General features: G+C 35.4%; 1 protein-coding gene across 1 annotated transcript in view; it reads left to right on the top strand.

Moving 5' to 3' along the window:
• The window catches only part of LOC117179092, an 887384-nt gene that overhangs the window by 612314 nt on the left and 257456 nt on the right, over window positions 1-17614 (top strand). The window contains exon 3 of the mRNA XM_033370741.1: window positions 12442-12532. Coding sequence (XP_033226632.1) covers window positions 12442-12532 — 91 coding nt within the window. The remainder of the gene's footprint in view (window positions 1-12441; window positions 12533-17614) is intronic.

Genomic DNA, 17614 nt, shown 5'->3' with positions numbered 1-17614 from the left:
ACAAATCTAATACCTTCCATGATGAGAATGTAAAAATAATTTATTCGGCATGAATAATTTTTTGATAGCACTGTTTCGGTTTCGAAAGTAGGCTATAGCTACCGTTGGTTTCCCGACGGTGGCGAGCGACGGTGTTGGCTTGGCAGCCGTTAGAAGTGAAAGTAGAGTCACTGTGACCCTGGTGTGACTGAAGTGTACTTTGCGTAGCATTAAAAGCGTTTTTTTTTCAAGTTTAAAAAGTGTTCAAAAAGTTTAAGTAAAGTGGTTTGAAAGTATGGATTTGGTTTTTTCTTGAAAATTTTTATATACTTATTGTAAATCAATGTTGTCTCCTCATCTAATGATCTATTCCTTAAATTTTTTTGTCTGAAGTAAGTCATCGCCTCCAGACAATAAACACTATCCAATATGAAAATTTTAATAAACTTATAATTTATGAGGTGCCCGATCTGCGATGAACACCGTGCGTACTTGTGTACCAATTGCGCAAGAACAGATTAATTGCACTTATCCACATGAGTAAGATTATTTTTTTATTAAGCTACTTCCAATTTTCTAACGTTTAAAAGCTCTGCACTTTATGAAAATCAATAAACTTTAATAAAGTATGGATTTCATCTATGAAAATGCCTTGATTTTCATTTTTAAAAAACCCCCTCTTATTGTATATATTTTTTTACTATAAAAGTAATTTCTGTCAACAAAAAAAAATCACTGTCATTTTCACCGTTTAAAATTGCAAAATATTATATATTGCGAAAAATATTATAAACGTTTAAAATTATTAAATTATTGTGAAAACATTAAATATATATATTTCTCAAATAGAAACTTCGTAAATTAATTAATTCAAACTTGAACCGTCAAAAATTAAACAATTTCAAACGTCATCATGAGTTTTTTAATTCAATCATTTTAATCTAACTTTTAGCAAAAATTTACTTCATACCGTTGCAAGTTGATTTTGGTTCTTCCGGGTAGGTGACTACCCTGTTCTAGTTCTAATACAGGGATCTCCAAAGCAAAGAGGTTTTAACAAATTTAAAATACTGGAATATAAATATAAATAATTTATAATAAAATAAATTCCAATGCTCTCTTATGCTTATTCCACTTGTTTTTTCTTGTTAAATAATTTTAAAAAGTGTTTAAATACAATCAGCAAAAACATCCAGTGTCTGCATTTTTTCGTTATCCAGTTCGCATGTAGTCAGAATGCCAAAAAATATTGAAGTTCACGTAGATTTGTGTCAAAAAGCTCCTATTACTATATTAAACTCGCAGCACATTAGAATTTTTTATACTGAAAGAAAAATAAGAGTTTGCATTTTACCCGCCTGTTCACCTCACATTTCCCCTACATTTCCTCATTGCACCCGCTAACGAATCAACGATTGATTCATAATTCTGTAAATGCTGAAGATTGGACGCTTTGAAGGCAGGTATAATCATAATAAGGTCCTTGTGTGCTTAAAATTTTCTAATTTCCTAAATATAATTTTGCAAAAGTTCTCAGTAACAGGAAATATTAGCATCATTGTGAAACATGGAAATTTTCAAATTCTATCGACTCTCCTGTACATTCTTTAGAGTTAGAGTTTAGAGTCGTTAGACTCGTTAAAGTTTACCCCGAAAAGGATGTGGTTTAATGGTATAATAATAAAAAAATTCAAACAGCTAACTAAGGAAAAGAAGTGGCCTAGCGCCGCTTGGCGCCAAAAGTAGGTTGCCTAGCCTCACAAGGCCCCACTGATCCTCGACTCCACCACTGATTTAAATTTCTGATTTCGGCACAACTGTTATCAACCTTCTAGAATTCTAAACTTTCGACTTTGAAACCCTCAATTTTGTTTCCAGTTTTAAATTGTTAAATTTAAAACACTTCGAATTTAAAATGATTTGTACTCAAAAGTTAAACATTTGTAATTATTAACCTTAAAAACCTTTTAATTAGAAATAATGCAATGTTAATTCTTTTAAGTTTGAAATAAACAAGTTTTTACCATTATTATCTAAAAATATTCTATTTTTAGCGTCTTGTGAAATTATCCTATTTTTTACATTTTAATCTGAAATCATTCCATTTCGAGATTCTTCAATTTAAAATAAAATTTTTCAATTTTGAATGGTTATAATTAAAAATGATGCAATTTCAACTTACTGTCGAAATTTTTCGATTAAAAGTAGTTAATTATTAAGTATGTTTTCAGAAATTTTGTCATCTTATATTAAAAAATCTGGTAATTAAGGGATTTTAAATTGTTTATAATTTTAATGTTAGAAAATGAAAATTCAGAGATGTAACCGCATCCTGCAGGCGCAACCATTCATTGATAGTCTAATAATAATTCATTACTACCAATTTTAAAATGTTTTAGATTCTGTCCTACGAAATACATTATTGCGTCATTCTTAGGTATATAAAAACAGCTATAACCATTGTTTTTAAGTTTAACGCAACAAACATTTGTACAAAACTAACACCTAATAGCAAAATGTAGATGCAAGTTTTTGCATTAATTAAGTAAAGTCTGGAAATTGTCTACGTTGTTAACTTTAAAAACTCCTTAGGTTTGAAAAAATTTAATGTAAAAAATGAAAAACTTATTGGTTCATAAAAATAATTTAAAAATTCTTATTTGACCAAACAAAGTTTCTTTAGTTTCAGAATTCGTACGATTTGAGGTGTCTAAAAGCGCGATTTTTCTCCAAAAACAATTGTTGTCGTTAAACTGATGTACTTTTTATACTTTTTCTGGAAAATTATTGATAGCAGCAGAATTTGTCTCTGAAATAAAAAATGCATTCTTTTTGGGTTTTAGTACAATAATTGGATTAATTTAAAGGTGATGCCTTTCAAATTTGAGTAGCCAAACACGAGAAATTTTTTCTCCGTCTTTGATTCTTTGCGTTTTATGCTTAAGAGAGGTGGTGAAGCTAGGATTAGTACCACAGTCAGCGAATCAAAGGCAGCTGGTGTAGAAGATGCGAAATTTCATCGGAAGCCATGCAAGAGACAAGATAGTGAATGGGAGAGAAATAGTGAGATGGACAGAGTCAGTCCGAGTTTGTGAGTTCCGAGCCAAGGGGATTGCCGTGTATTAAAGTACTTTTCGGTTCACCCTGCCTCTATTTACATCTCTTTCACTCTTTCACTCTTTGACTCTCTCAGACCCTTCCTTAGAGCCACCCTCATTCCCCTCTCGTTTCCTATATAGTTACCATTCGGACCGCGAGCAATCGTAAACCAGGGCTAAGCCTCCACACGTATTTTGCTCATGATATTCTATAGTCCCAATTTTCACGTTCACTTTAACAGGAGATTTTTTATACGTACATTACATAAATTTCAGGTCTTATTTATAGATTGTATTCCAATATAAGGCACTTAAAATAAAAGTAAAATGAATCAAAATGAAGCATATCAAACCGCGACAACTTAAATGACAAGATCGTAATTGGTGAGGAGAGACAAAAAGTACTTCAAAAAATCAGATTATGAATTTAAAAGAAAATAAAGATCCTCCTGAGCTATCGGGGAGCTGGATTAAACTATGAAAAGGTTGATTGAAAAAAGGGACTCTGTACCAAGGTAAGGATGCGGCGACTAATTTGCCGCACCAAAATATATCTCAGTTTAATGAATAATATAATCAATTTTCTTGTAGAAAAATATAAATCATGAAGTTTGATATTTTAGTTTCACTCTATATATAGCAAAAAATCAAATTAGAATGGATTAAAACGTTAATTTGAGGTTTCCTATAAAATAAGCATGCGTCAAGTTACCTGCCATGTCCCTTAATGTGGCGCAGTACTTATCTGTCTTGTAATATAAAATAAAAAACGACTTTACAATAGTGGAAAAATAAATTTCATTAATATAAGATGTTTGAAAAAATTTTGAACATTTTTAATTGATAGGATGTAAATTTAGAAGCTTTGGATAAGATTTATGTCAAAGAGGTTACATAACTAACCTAAAAACTGGTGAAGAAAGATTACGGACATGATCACGAATGTAAAATAATTTTACACTATCAGCCAAATGTTTCGCTGAGAATGTTTTTATATTGGAAAGAATGTACTATTATCATTCATATATGTATTTCTATAACTGTAAACAAATTGAAATATCTTGCGTCACATTAGGAGCCGTTCCTCTACTCTTCAGTATGTAACAGTTGGTTTTTGGAGAAAACAATTAAAATGATGCCCAGTTCTCGAACTGGGCTAATTAAATAACATTTAAAGTTCTTGTAATCTTGAAAAATATTAATATACACAATGCTCAAACATGAAAACTATAGTTCAGGAATTTACTTTTGAAAGGGCATACATTCCCTTTTGAAAGTTTTTGTTTTCTGCGATAAGGGTATGCGATTCTTAGAAACTTATCGACTTTACCAGTTTTAGGTTCCCTCGGCTTTTTCCCTAGAATAACGAATATTTTGTCTTAAAAATTCAGGATATGATAGCAAACATGCTAAACGACGGCCCCGCACACTTTTTGTGGGTTAATTCGAAAAAATTTAATTTTGCTAAATTTGATTAATTTGTGTGGCGCTTAGGAATTCGAATTAGTATCGATTTTATTAGTTTTAGATTCCCTCGGCTTTCTTCCTACAATAATAAAGATTTTGTCTTCAAAATCTGGCGAATGATAGCGAACATGCTAACGGATGTCCCCGCACACTTTTTTGTGGGTGATTCAACTATTTTTAATTTTGATCAATTTGAAGTATGTGTATTTCGAGGATATGCGGGTTATACAATTCTCTCCCATAATTATTCTTGAGTGCTACCGACAACATCCATATGACAGAGACCTGCGTTATCGGAATGGCAGAGAGCTGAAAAACGATCCTAACCTCAAAATAGTGCAAACGGATAAAATTTTCATTCAGCAAAATAATTTTTTTTGTTATTATCCCTTAAGAAAGAGTCCGGGGACTCTTAAATCAAGATGCATTCAATGAATGGTTGCGCCTGCAGGATGCGTTTACATCTCTGAATTTTCATTTTCTAACATTAAAATTATAAACAATTTAAAATCCCTTAATTACCAGATTTTTTAATATTAGTTGACAAAATTTCTGAAAACATACTTAATAAGAGTCCGTTATATTTTATAGCAACTCGTAAAGACAAATTCAAACAACAAATAATATTCATTAAATGAGGAGATATTAAATAAAGGAATTCTACAGATTCTACTGAATTCATATCGACATTCTTTGACATAGAAAATGATTAAATAGTTCTAAATTTTATGATTTAGTTCACAAATTAAAATTCGATATAAAAAATTTATTTAAATATTAGGCGCGCGAGCATGCGTTTTTAATTTCAAATGTTTCAAATATTACTTGAAATTGTACACAACTTTGCCAAAATAATATCTTTTAATTTTATAAAGTTCAAAAATACGCATCTTTAACATTTTTTCATCATTTTAAAGTTAAAAGCTTAGGAAGTATTTACGAAAATTGAATTTTTCTAATATCATCAAAATTTTACGATAGTTTCTAAAGGGTTAATATAGTATTAAGTATATTTTTGTAATTTTATTATTTATTTTAGTTATTAATTAATTAATATATTATTGATCAACTGTAATTAATATTTCTTTTCAAATAAAAAAATTTAAATGTGCTTTTGTGTGTATTTTTTATATGGATTTGAGAACTCAGACTTTTAAATTCTGGAATTGATTTCAATCTGCTACACTTTTGTGCAGATATATTTTTTGTTCATCATAAATAGTCGAAAATCTTTGCAGATATGCTTATAAAGACCTGATTATCATTAGTTTCTTCATGAGGACGGCAGAATTGCATTCCGGATCAGGGTCTTTACATATTTTTAAGAAATTTTGACTTGGCAAGTGGATCTAATCATATTGAGGCAAAGTAATATTCAGAGATAGCTATTACACGAATAAAGGACGAAATAAGCTCGAGGCACAGGGCTGGTAAGTGGTAAGTAACCCACCACAGTGTAGAACCTACGGCGATGGTCGTACCGTGTGTATAACCCGCCGCGACTGGGCTTCGTGCTTTGATGAATGAGCTCGTATAAAGCTGAAGTATGGTAAAAGCCAGCGTGGTCGCCGCCACCGTCGTAATATTCCGCCCCCAGCTTTTAGAATCGCTAATGACTAATGGTACCAAAAGGAGCCCCACTGTATGGGCTGCGGCCACGGTTCACGGATTAGCATCTTGTGTGATTCGACTGCGTTGCCTCAAATTTCTCTTTCTGCTTCCGAACAACTCACATCCTCCCTTCAAACCTGACTTGCACCTTATAACATATATGTATACAAAATAACTGAAATGCCAATTTCAGAATATGCAAGACTATTTCTAATTGTGGTGTTAGTTCCATTGTCATTTTTATGCAGTGCTTGTGGTATAAAATCTGATTCAAGTTCTATTTAAGTGTGGGGGAGAATCCTTCAGTTGATCGAAAGGAAAAAACGATACAAAAATGTGGGAAGAAGAATTGCGGAAGAAGGGAAGCTGTCAGTCCTGTCAGGCGTCCAATGGACCGTCCTATCCCCATTACTCGGGTCAGAGAAATAATAAAAATGCCATTAGTGTCCCGTCGAGCACCCCATTCCAGATTCCTCTAGTATCGTCAATTTCTTCCACCTTTTCGCCGCTTTGTCACGAAATCTGCCACTTGAGAATCATAACCCTTCTCTGGTTTTCTTTTTCGTAAATTCCTTTCTTTCAAGATACCATTACTAACAGTCAGATAAAATCCGCCCCTGAGAATAAAATCAGCTCTCGATCCGGATGGGCAATAATTGCATCGTGATTTTTCTTCTGCATCGGTATCTGCTTCATCCCTCTTGTTTTCTCCCTTTTCTCCCTGCAACTATCCTCGTCCTCCTTTTCTAGCAAGCTGCAACGGAAAGGGTATAAATTCTCAAGCGGGGTCGTCACCAAAAATAAGATAAAGTCGACGAAGGGTGGCGGTAAAGAGCGGGTGGGGTGAGTGAGATCCAAAGAAAAAAATAAAAGGCAAATTCCCGAATAAACACATCCGCGCCTCTTTATGGCAGCACATTCTAGATCTACCAACCCCGCGACAAAATCAGCCTCGGTTTGTGTACCGCGCGCATTATTAACTCAACCACCGGAAAATGTCAACGATACCGCTCTTATCTCCCGCTTTTGCCTTTTTCTTTGTTTTAATTTCAACTTCCTGGCTCCTTTGCTCCCGCGATTTTTATCGCGCGCTAAATCTGTCGCGTATTTCTTTGTGCCATCTTAATTCTTTTATCGTGTATTTAAAGAGGTGCTTACACAAAACTTTTTCTTTCTACTACACAATCATTTGTCATACTGAAAGTAAATTATTTGTTTTTCTATGCATACATTATATAGGAATAAACATATTGTAATTTGTCTAAATAATAGTAAAAAATTAAGTTCATAAATAAAATTGATAATTTAACTATATTATATATTTATAACATTAAACATTAGATAAGAATCACATTTCGTGTGATTTGCGGTAAAAATTCCATGTTGGAAGCATTTTGAGAAATAAATGTTGTTGGTTGTAAGATTTAAAACCAGCTAGACTGCTTTAGATTAGTCATAATGTACGGGCTAGCATCTGATTTTCATCCTGAACCTTTCTTTAAATAATAAGGCAGATACTCGATATTTTAGTTTTTTTTATCTTCAAATTTTTTTATTTAGAAATTTTGAAAATTTATCAAGAAAAAATTTATTTTTTGGTAAATACTATTTTTTAAAAGTTTTTTTAAAAGAGGCGTTAATTATTTTTAAATGTTATGTCAAACCACCTTACACGTCCCTTTTTCAACATGGGAGTAACGTGAGAATGACCCTTTTAATAGCTATAAGAAAGGCTCTTCTTAATGTTTAAAACAGATTTTGATTTTTTTTAATATTTAGGAGAAATAAAAAAGTTTTGCCACTTTATGAACTCAGCCGTATTCTAAAGTTTAAAATGTTCGAAAAGTAGAAATACGGTTAACCTCGAATATAACACTCCCGGATATATCCCTTCCGAGAATTGAAAACGCATCGCAGGTAGGAGTAAAAGGAGCTGCGGGAAGTTTGCGTCTGAAGCGGCACTCTTTTGGGTTTGTTTCCCGTCACCTCCAGCCATAAAAGCAACGTTATATCCGAGCTTGACTGTATGGTTTTCTTCTTTAAAGCACTTTTTTACTCATGACAGACTAGTCTAAAAAGAAACAGCTGCTAACGCCCAGAAGATATTTAGTTTTTTATTATTAGATTTTCAATATTTAGAGAATATTTTTATTCATTTGTCTGAAACCTGCGAAAAAAATGGTTTCATTAGACGACAAATATCAATGTTACAGTAAAAATATCAAGATAAAAATACCTCTTCTCGAGCTATTGTTTTCTATATACAAAAAAGCTTAAGAACGAATTTTTTTAGGAATATTATGTTGAAAATGCATAGCGAATGGCAATCCCTAACTATTATTAAAATATTATAAAAATTTCTTATTTTCTATAGACTTCGCGAACTTTAATAAATAAAATCTAAACGATGAAAACATAAGAAAATTTTATGAACATTGTTTAAAAATGTTTCATCCTTGACACCTAAATATTTTGTTTGTTTTGGGAATACTTATTAGTGATTATTTCTTATTCTCCAAAAATTAAACATTTTTCGTTTATGTGATACAGGAAAGCAATAAATCAATAATTTAGTGTTTTTGCAAGTTAGTAACCAAGGCCATTAGTAGGTTTATGGGAACGTAGGCCTGAGTGAATTCCCCAATAAAATCAGAGGCAACTTCACTGTTAGGTTGGTCAGAATAATTAAAAATAGGTTTAAAAAATAGAAAAATGATATTTAACACATTATTTTATTGTTGAAAATAATTTGTTCGAACAAAAACTCCAGTGAATAAGTTTATTGTCTGCCCATGGGCATTAATAGATTGAAAAGTATTTACAGACTTTATAAACTATTGACATATTTTTAAATTATGTCATTTTTTTATTATCAAATACTATTTTAATAATAAAACAGAACGATTTTAATGAATAGTAATTTCAGTGTATAACAAAATGATATACAGGATTATTTTTCTGAATAAATTGTTTATAATAATATTAAATATAGTTGTTACGTTTCATAAATATATGTTTATCAATTCTGATCAAACAGCGAGTTCATTGAAGTAATTTGGTCACAGATAAAAATATAGTATTATTGAAATGACGAATATCATACGGCCCCAGTCGTACAAAAAGACGTCCGATCATGAGCCCATACCTAGAAAATGTATCTAAAGTCTAAAAGTTAAAAGGAAATCAAAAAATGATGGGAACCTTAATCGACTGAAATTTTTTTGGAAGAGAAGGGCTCAATGTCACATTAAGAAAATTTGTATTTGTATTTTTCCTGTGCACGTATGCCGAAAAAGAGTCTCTATTGGCGATTGTCACTTCTACTACGTTTTCCCGTTGTTCAGCAGAAATTGTTTTGTTTCAAGCCAGCTTTTTCTCTGAGTATTAAAAATATAAGAGTTAACCCAACTATGAATGGACATTCTAATCGAATACTCTTCTGAAGTGTTCATTTAATCTTTTCTTTATTTCTCGTGTCGCTGTATCTTGCTTACGATTTCTTCTTGCTCGCTCTGTAGTGCCTGTCTCCCTTCACTTGAAGCTCTTTCGCAAAAGGAGTTATCGCTAAAGGAAACTACAGGCTCTGCGAATTCGGAAAGCGACGGGGTTGGAAACGAGGCGAGAGGAGAAAACGACCCCGGAGCATCCCCCGGGCGGGGCTGAAGTCTGAAAGATAAGGTACCCCTCTTCGCCTCCTAGATTATGGAATGGCACTTTAATTACACTAATGGGAGAACCAAATGTTAATTACAATTCGAAGTCTAAAAGAGGAACGATTCCCTGGCCCGGTCGAGGAAGCAGGAAAACGAGATAGACAGACGGGCCAGAAAAGGGCGAGGATGAGATTTGCTCACTAGGGAGAGCTCCTCCTGAGATTAGTATTATTTAATTAAAAATGCCCTCCTCGATTAGTTTAAAGAGCGGTGTCCTTTTCTTCCAATATTATCCAGTTCTGATTTGCCGATTCATCACCATGACATAAAAATTCCCAAAAAAAATGAACCAACACTTTCCAACGTTTACACGTTTTCAAGCGCAAAGAGATCATCTCGTAACTCTGAGCTTCTTATATTTGCGGTGTGTAAACAAGTCATAAATGTTTTATTATACCTCACGTGGTCGGAACGACAGGGTGTCGGAGAAAACAGCGAGTCAAGTAGGCTTGTCCGAAGGAAAAAGGAGATGAGCTTCTCAATAAAAAGGAAAGAAATACGAGAAGAGGCACGATCATCCGTGCGTGCTTTACGCCACAGATAATTCTTTGGGGCGGTTTTATTGTTTTTAGGGATAGAGGGTTGAATGGCGCCCTCGAAATAACGCTGTAAGTGGTCTGACATGTGATTTCTGAGGCGCGACCGGAGGTCCCATAAACATTTCTTGTCGTCTTTGATTATTAAATCAATTATAATACCTTACTTGCTGCAATTATCTGCTTATTAGATAAAATGTTACCCTTGTATATAAGGAATAAATCACATCAATCGCTAGTTTTCTGCTATCGTTAAATGATTAAATCAATTTTTAGAGATAAGATTGAAATATTATAAAGTATAAGAAATGTCTTTCAGAAAGGCATGACACGACACGTATTTCAATTTAAAGTTTGCTGGACGTGTCGAGATTTCAATGTACAAAATGCGTATGCTAAACATTTCATTCTCTCGCCCTCTTTTATCTCGGTTGTCGTGTCGTCTTTCAGCTTTGGACAGCCTGGAAACCAACAGTAAGTCGGATGATGGCCAGCTAAAATCAGCAAGTATGATGTGGCCCAAATTGAAAAGCTTGGAAAACGCTTTGACCACCTTTGGACGAAGAGAATACAGTGCCAAAAGGTCAGACTAGTTCTAGATAATTGTAGAAAATCACTTTGAGGGGCATTAATTACTTTTTCTATCGTACTGTTTCGCTAAGCAGCAAGGGAGAAGACAGCTTATTTGAAATTCCGAAGAACATCGTTGCGAATTGTCGAGCCCTGAATTTTTCATAAAGTACGTGTGACCTTTCTCTGAGGTGTATTCAAATGAAATGGAAAAAATGACAAACTCTTGCGACAGGGCCTTTTGGTGAGCTGGAAGTTTTCGACCCGAACTTGGATTACGACCATGGCTACGGCCGGATTTGAAAATCGAAGGAACGAAGCTCTCTAGGTTCGAATAAGGACGGGACGAGCGTGATTGATTTTGCATACGACACGGATTGGACAGGTTTGAGAAATTGGACTGCCTTTCTGGCTGGTTTGCCATCTACTCTCACCCTCTTGCTGTCGGTCTCCGTTGCTCCATGTATATATTTCCAGAATTTTACCTATGCACACATATACCAGTCCCTTCTCGAATACTCACATTTCGTGCCTGATATCGAAGGGGATTGGCGATTTGTACGATATTTTCGGACGTATTTATGCCTTCTGTCCACATAAATGACAAACATGACTTTCTACTCAAGCTTCTTCTATATTTAATGAAACTCTATATTTTCCAATTCTCTCTCATGCATCGTAGAAAAAGGTCGACGTTTTGATCTTTGCTCGTTATTAGAAAGTCCTTAAAATTTAATTACTGTCCTAAATTATTCATCTCTTATTAAAAAATTTATATTCTTTTTTCTTTATGGAATTTATTACATTTTACTGTTGATGACAAATTACTGACAATTCAAGTGATTTAGACATTTTTTCTGGATTTGAATTAAAGCCTATGTATTGTCGATAAGTGAGTCCCGTCTCGTCCGATCGAAAATTTGGTATCCCGATCACGCACTAAGGGAAACCCATCTGCTTTAATACCTAAACCAGCATGTACGGTCTCGACTCTCGCCTCTGTCTAAAATAAAGGGCTGACATACGAGCACTGGGAAATGACGAAGCCAGAGAACCGCGTGGAGATAGAGGAGGATCGTGCGGGAAAAGGAGCGAGAGAGAAATGAATAAAGAGAAAAGGATCTGAAAGGCGAATCAGAGAGAGAAGGTTGGCTTCACCACCGGGGTGAGGGATGACTGAGCGAGTCGGTTAAACGGGCGTCTTCTTTCATAAATTTCGAGGGGCCCAGATAAAGGTTTAGAATAAATCGTTTGTCCCGTTATCCACTTCGACGTCGAGAGATAGCTCTTCACGAAGCGTCGCCAACCTACTTTCTATATATCCACCCTTCTCTTTTTTCTATACCTTTAATCCCAAGTATCTATAAAAAATGATAAAAAATCATTGTTGCGCAATTCTGCTTTAAATATGATTTAAATCTGTTTAAAATATATTTAGCCTGTTTGCTAACAAGTTTTTTCTTTTAGCTGTACCTGAGCAAAACGCGTCATAGTAGTCATTCAGAGGGACTGGAGTCAACTTTGGCAAAAGTTGTTGATCTCAACGCACGCAGACAAGGTAAGGTTAGCTTAATTTGTTGTAAAGTATTTTCAATACCAACTGATAATATTTTCGTATTATATCATTAAATGGCAATACATAATTCTATATTTGTACCGACTGTACTATACGGTAGCGAGACATGGGCTTATCAAGAAAAAGATAAGAGTAAAATTAACGCAATTGACATGAGATTCATTCGCATAATATGCGGGAAAACTCTAATGGACAAAGTAAGTAACGAGATAATTCTAAAAGAATGTGATGCAGAAGAGACGCTAGTAGACACATGGGAAAGAAATCGGTTAAGATGGTTCGCACATGTTGAGAGAATGCCAAATCAACGACTAACGAAACAAGTATATCAAGGTAAAGTAAATGGCAGCGTGCCCAGATGTAGACCGCAGAAAGAATGGTTAGAATGTGTGAATGAGACCCTAGTTAGAAGAGACATAAGAAGTCACAGAAACACGAGAGCCTGCATGAAAAAATGTATTGACATAAAAGAAGCTAGAGAAGTATGCTAGGACAGGAAAGTATGGCGGCAAATAGTTAATAAAAAGAGTGTCAGTAGAGTAAATGACGCCTGAAACAAAAGACCTTGACCACTAATGGACCCAAGTGGTGAACCTTATAACAACTTCGTGAGGATCTTAGCTTGGGGTGATTGCTAGAGAGATTGATCAGCAACCTGGGTCGGAGCAGTGTTGCGGAACGAACGTGTTATTTACATAAATAACACGAGAATTATGGATAAATCTGAAAATTTATTATCCCTTCCACACACTACACCTTTCCTCTACCGAGTGAGTCACGCCTACCCGAAAAGGGAAATGGCTTAATGGTGTAATAATAATAATAATATCAGTAGCTCAGTTGGTTAGACACTCGGACTTCACCTCAGAGGTCCGGGGTTCGATCCCTCAGCCGGTACATCTAGAAATTTTGCAATGTACCTGTACCGAGGTTCTGGTGGTTTGGAACCCACCTTAAGCTGTAGGTCCCCCCATCGTGTACTTGACTGCAACCCAGTCCGTCAATGATAGGGTAAAAACCAGGCTTTGTCCAATATGTCTGGGCAGACTGCTCTCATCAGATCACTTGATTGCATTATAAAAGTGTGTCCGTGACTGATAATATATACCGGGACATCCCCGTGCAAAAATGATCAAATAAAAATCCAACCTTAACCAAAAATGCCTTCGACATGTTGGACAGTATAAGCCTGTGACAAAATTTCAACACAAAAATAATAATAATAAAATAACATAAAAGTGAAATCACTTTTCATAAGCCTGAATAGATTAAAGATGACATTCTTATCTCATCATCAAGATAATGATTATATACTCTAGGTGCAGTAATAGTCGGTATATAGTTCAAAATATCTTCTGAACTCGCATAAATATTCTAACAACTTGGGAAACCGAAAGAAGTGGATTTAGCCGAGTGCTGTCTAGTTCTGAGTCACTGATCATAGACATTTTGATTGTGATATTTAAGTCTTATTTGGCTTAGGAATACTATTTTTAGAGCTCTAGGAGAGTGCCAGAATTCTGATATCGGTAGTTAAAATAAACTGGACTTGACAAATCTTTTCTGTAAAAACCTACATGGCAAACTTCAAAGAGTTTTCTTACCCAATGAAAAATTTAGACGATAAGCACACAGTCTGAAACCAAGTAAGATTATTAAAGGTGAATCAACAGGTACTCAGCCGCAACTTCAAAATTCTCCTAAAATATAAAAATGCAACTAATCGTTTTCCAAATTATATAATCATTCATCTGCTGTATGGAGAGATCACCAATTAGCAGTGCTATTCATGTGACTGATAACTGAGTCTCTCTGCTTAAGAAAATGGCATTGAATCTGTAGAAGTAGAAACAAAAGCCCGACATTTCAATTAGGTAGGTCCCTCATTAGTTACTGATAATATGCCAGTATATGTATATTCATGGGTGCGGGCTTTCTAGTGCTTACCAGGGGCTACGTTAAGTTCTCCAGGGTTGTTTGCGTGTGTCCAGCTCTTACTATATTAAGGACTGACTAGACACTCACTAACCCCACCTACGCTGTGGCCAGGACGCTTGTGCCCCTTTTACCGGGGATCTGATGTGCCCTGGTGTGTTGGATTGGGTTGAAATTCTAGAACCCCGTGCGCATTGACCTGTCGGTCGTTAGGTCGATTGATTTTCCCGCGCAAGTTCGCCAGATAACCATGTGAAACGAGGGGTAAGAGGAATTCGAAAAGGGTTGGGTGGTTTAGTCGCAAGAGTTTGTCGCACGAGGAGGTCCCAGCAGTTGCCTGTGGTTCACCGCAACGATCCTCTTGCTCCACCATCCTTATGCCACCGCACGATGTCGTGTGTATGAACCCATGGTGTGTCACATGCATCCCCACGATTTCCTCCAACCATTACCAACTTCTTGTCACAACTTGTTCCTTATCAATAGAAGTTCATACCAACATTGCAAAGTTGCCTTTCAAAAGTTTAAAACATTTATCTTTTTCATTAAATTTTATGGAACTGTTAGGACAAAAATTAAGATATGCTCTTTTACATATAGGAGAATTTATCGAAAGTTGTATAACGTCTTGGAAAATGTTCGAAAATCCTACTATCATGCTGAAGAGAGTCGCAAATACTTACAATGGATAAATAGGATATGAAAGATGATTTTTTCATGACGGGGAATAGACATTAATCAGAAATTATAAACAGAAATTTGAAACCGCTATGAATATTAATGCTGCAATTGTATTAACACGACTCTTCTGTGACAACATCTCATCTCCCAAACATTAATGCTAGTTATCTCCTCCTTTTAGGAAGCAAACGAATACTAGAAATAATAATCTCCACAACTTTTCATTCTTCTGAAAGCTACTAGGTTCAATTTGATACTCAATTACTGCAAACCACTTTCAGAGTCAACAAGTTGCTTATAATAATCTTACATGCCCCACATAATTTCGTTACTTTCTTAGTAAAAAACTATTGTCTATTGCATAATTTAGAAAACTTTCTTCAAAATAATCTTACTATCTAAATTAACCTTGTATTGGTGTTCTAATTGTTGAACACACTTAAGAAAAATTACATTAAAAAAAGATTCTTGCAGAGAGAATGATTATTAACTGGATTATTATAGCAACAAATTTTCTTTGTATTCATAAAAATCAAATTATATTCTTGAAAGTTCTTCTACTTGTGGAAGGAAATCTAAGGGGGGAATATAAATGCATGGTTGGATGTTGGCCCGCGGGCGTGGTAACATCTTGTAGAGTCTAGTACCAACGCGACAAATTCATAATTGCGTTAATGCCAACATCGCGAAGATCCATGCCGCAGCCACCACAAGGCGCATCTTGGAGTCTTGCGGTGGAGAGAGAGCTCTCTCCTTTAGCCCCTCTTCCTTCTCAATCGGCTCGTTAATCTTCTAAAGATTATGCAAAGAGGAAGTATCGCCATTGTGAACCTTTTGCAAGCCGATGGTTATTAATTAAATCGGCCTTCCGGCTTCTCAATTAATCGATCCGTAGAAGAAAGGCTTCATCCTTTCGATATTAAAGTGAAAGTCTAGCATCTACCACTTTATATAACATTGAAATATTATTGAAAAAGTAATATTGCAGTATAAGTAACAGAGAATGTAAAGTACCAGATAAATAAATTAGGAATCATCCATTTGTGGGAAATAAATCAAACTTGGGTATGAAGGTTGATGAAGCAATAGGATACTATAAGGAAGATAAAAGAGAACGAAGGTGGAATTGCGCATGAGAGAAGCGCGAACGAGCAGAAATAAAACGCAGTGATATCGAGGCATTTCACGCACGAGCGAGACCGTTTAGCAGATTCAACGTGCGTGCTGGCATTCTGCTGCCTTTCCACGGTAAAATTTGCCCTTTCTCTTTCTCTCTCGCCTGTATCTTTGTCACCCTCTCCTTCTCTCTTTCCGTCTACCCTTCTGAGCCCGTTGAAAAATACTGCTTTCGCTGACACCTGTAGCTTCCACATTCTACATACGCTGCTCATCACCAACCCAGCAGCTCTAAAAATATTTACGTAAATTCCGGAAAGCTTGCCTTCCGGATATATAAGTGATTACCCACCATAAGCCTGAATTATTTTCCATTTAATTACCCCCAAAATCTGCCAGAAATAAGTAGCTCTTGAAAATTGTTATTCGATTCTAAAATTGTAAGTTATGTATAGTAGACAAATTTGTAAGAATATAAATACATTTCTTCGGATGTAAATAAATCTTCAAGTCATTACAATTTGTAAGAAATAACAAGTGGCAGAGGGTCGGTCGGTGGTCGTTAGACACCGTTGGTGCTTTAACCAAATGAGTACTTCTGCCACAAGAGCATGAAGAGAGAAAGAGAGGAGAGACCTGGTACAACACAGGGGAACAGGCTCCACAAGTGGTGGACTTTACGGGACTTAAGATTAATCCTCATAATTACCCGATCCTGTTCCTCCACCCACAGAAGCCCACCACTCCATTTCGTTTTTACACGGGGCTTTCACCTCTGGCCTGGTCTGCTTACCAGAAAAAGAAGGATGAAGTGATAAAGGATACGGCTTGGGGATGAACTGCAGGACCACCCGACCATAAAGATATTTATCAGGTAACAGCACTGGCCATTCTTTACGATCCCTCAGCAACATTTTTCGAGATTTTCTGCAGAAAATCCACCCTCTAACATATGGTCGCGTGTCTCTAAGGGCTCTTGATTTTCGTCGGAATTTTATCTTATAGCCCGATACAAAATTAGAACGTGAGATTTTCACTGAATCGATTTTTTTATTTGGATGTTCAGTGGTTGGTAACGAACCATTTCTCTTTTTGGATAAGTCTTTTGCAAAAAAAAAATGGGACATCTACCATTGCATTCTGCCGACTTAGTGATAACAATAAAAATCGATATCTTAATTAGCGAACGTCGTTCCATGAAGCGGATAGGTCTGTTGGTGTGTATTCGAGGGTAGTTTCTGGTCGCTGAGGAGAGGAGCTGCAGAGAGATCCGGACCGGTAGTGGGGAGGAATAGCGGACGCTGGACCGGAAACACGAGTCTGCGAAGCCCT

This window comes from Belonocnema kinseyi, chromosome 8, assembly GCF_010883055.1.
Source record: "Belonocnema kinseyi isolate 2016_QV_RU_SX_M_011 chromosome 8, B_treatae_v1, whole genome shotgun sequence".
Lineage (NCBI taxonomy): Eukaryota > Metazoa > Arthropoda > Insecta > Hymenoptera > Cynipidae > Belonocnema > Belonocnema kinseyi.
Note: the sequence above shows the minus strand (reverse complement) of the source record. Positions and strands in the feature narration are given on the sequence as shown.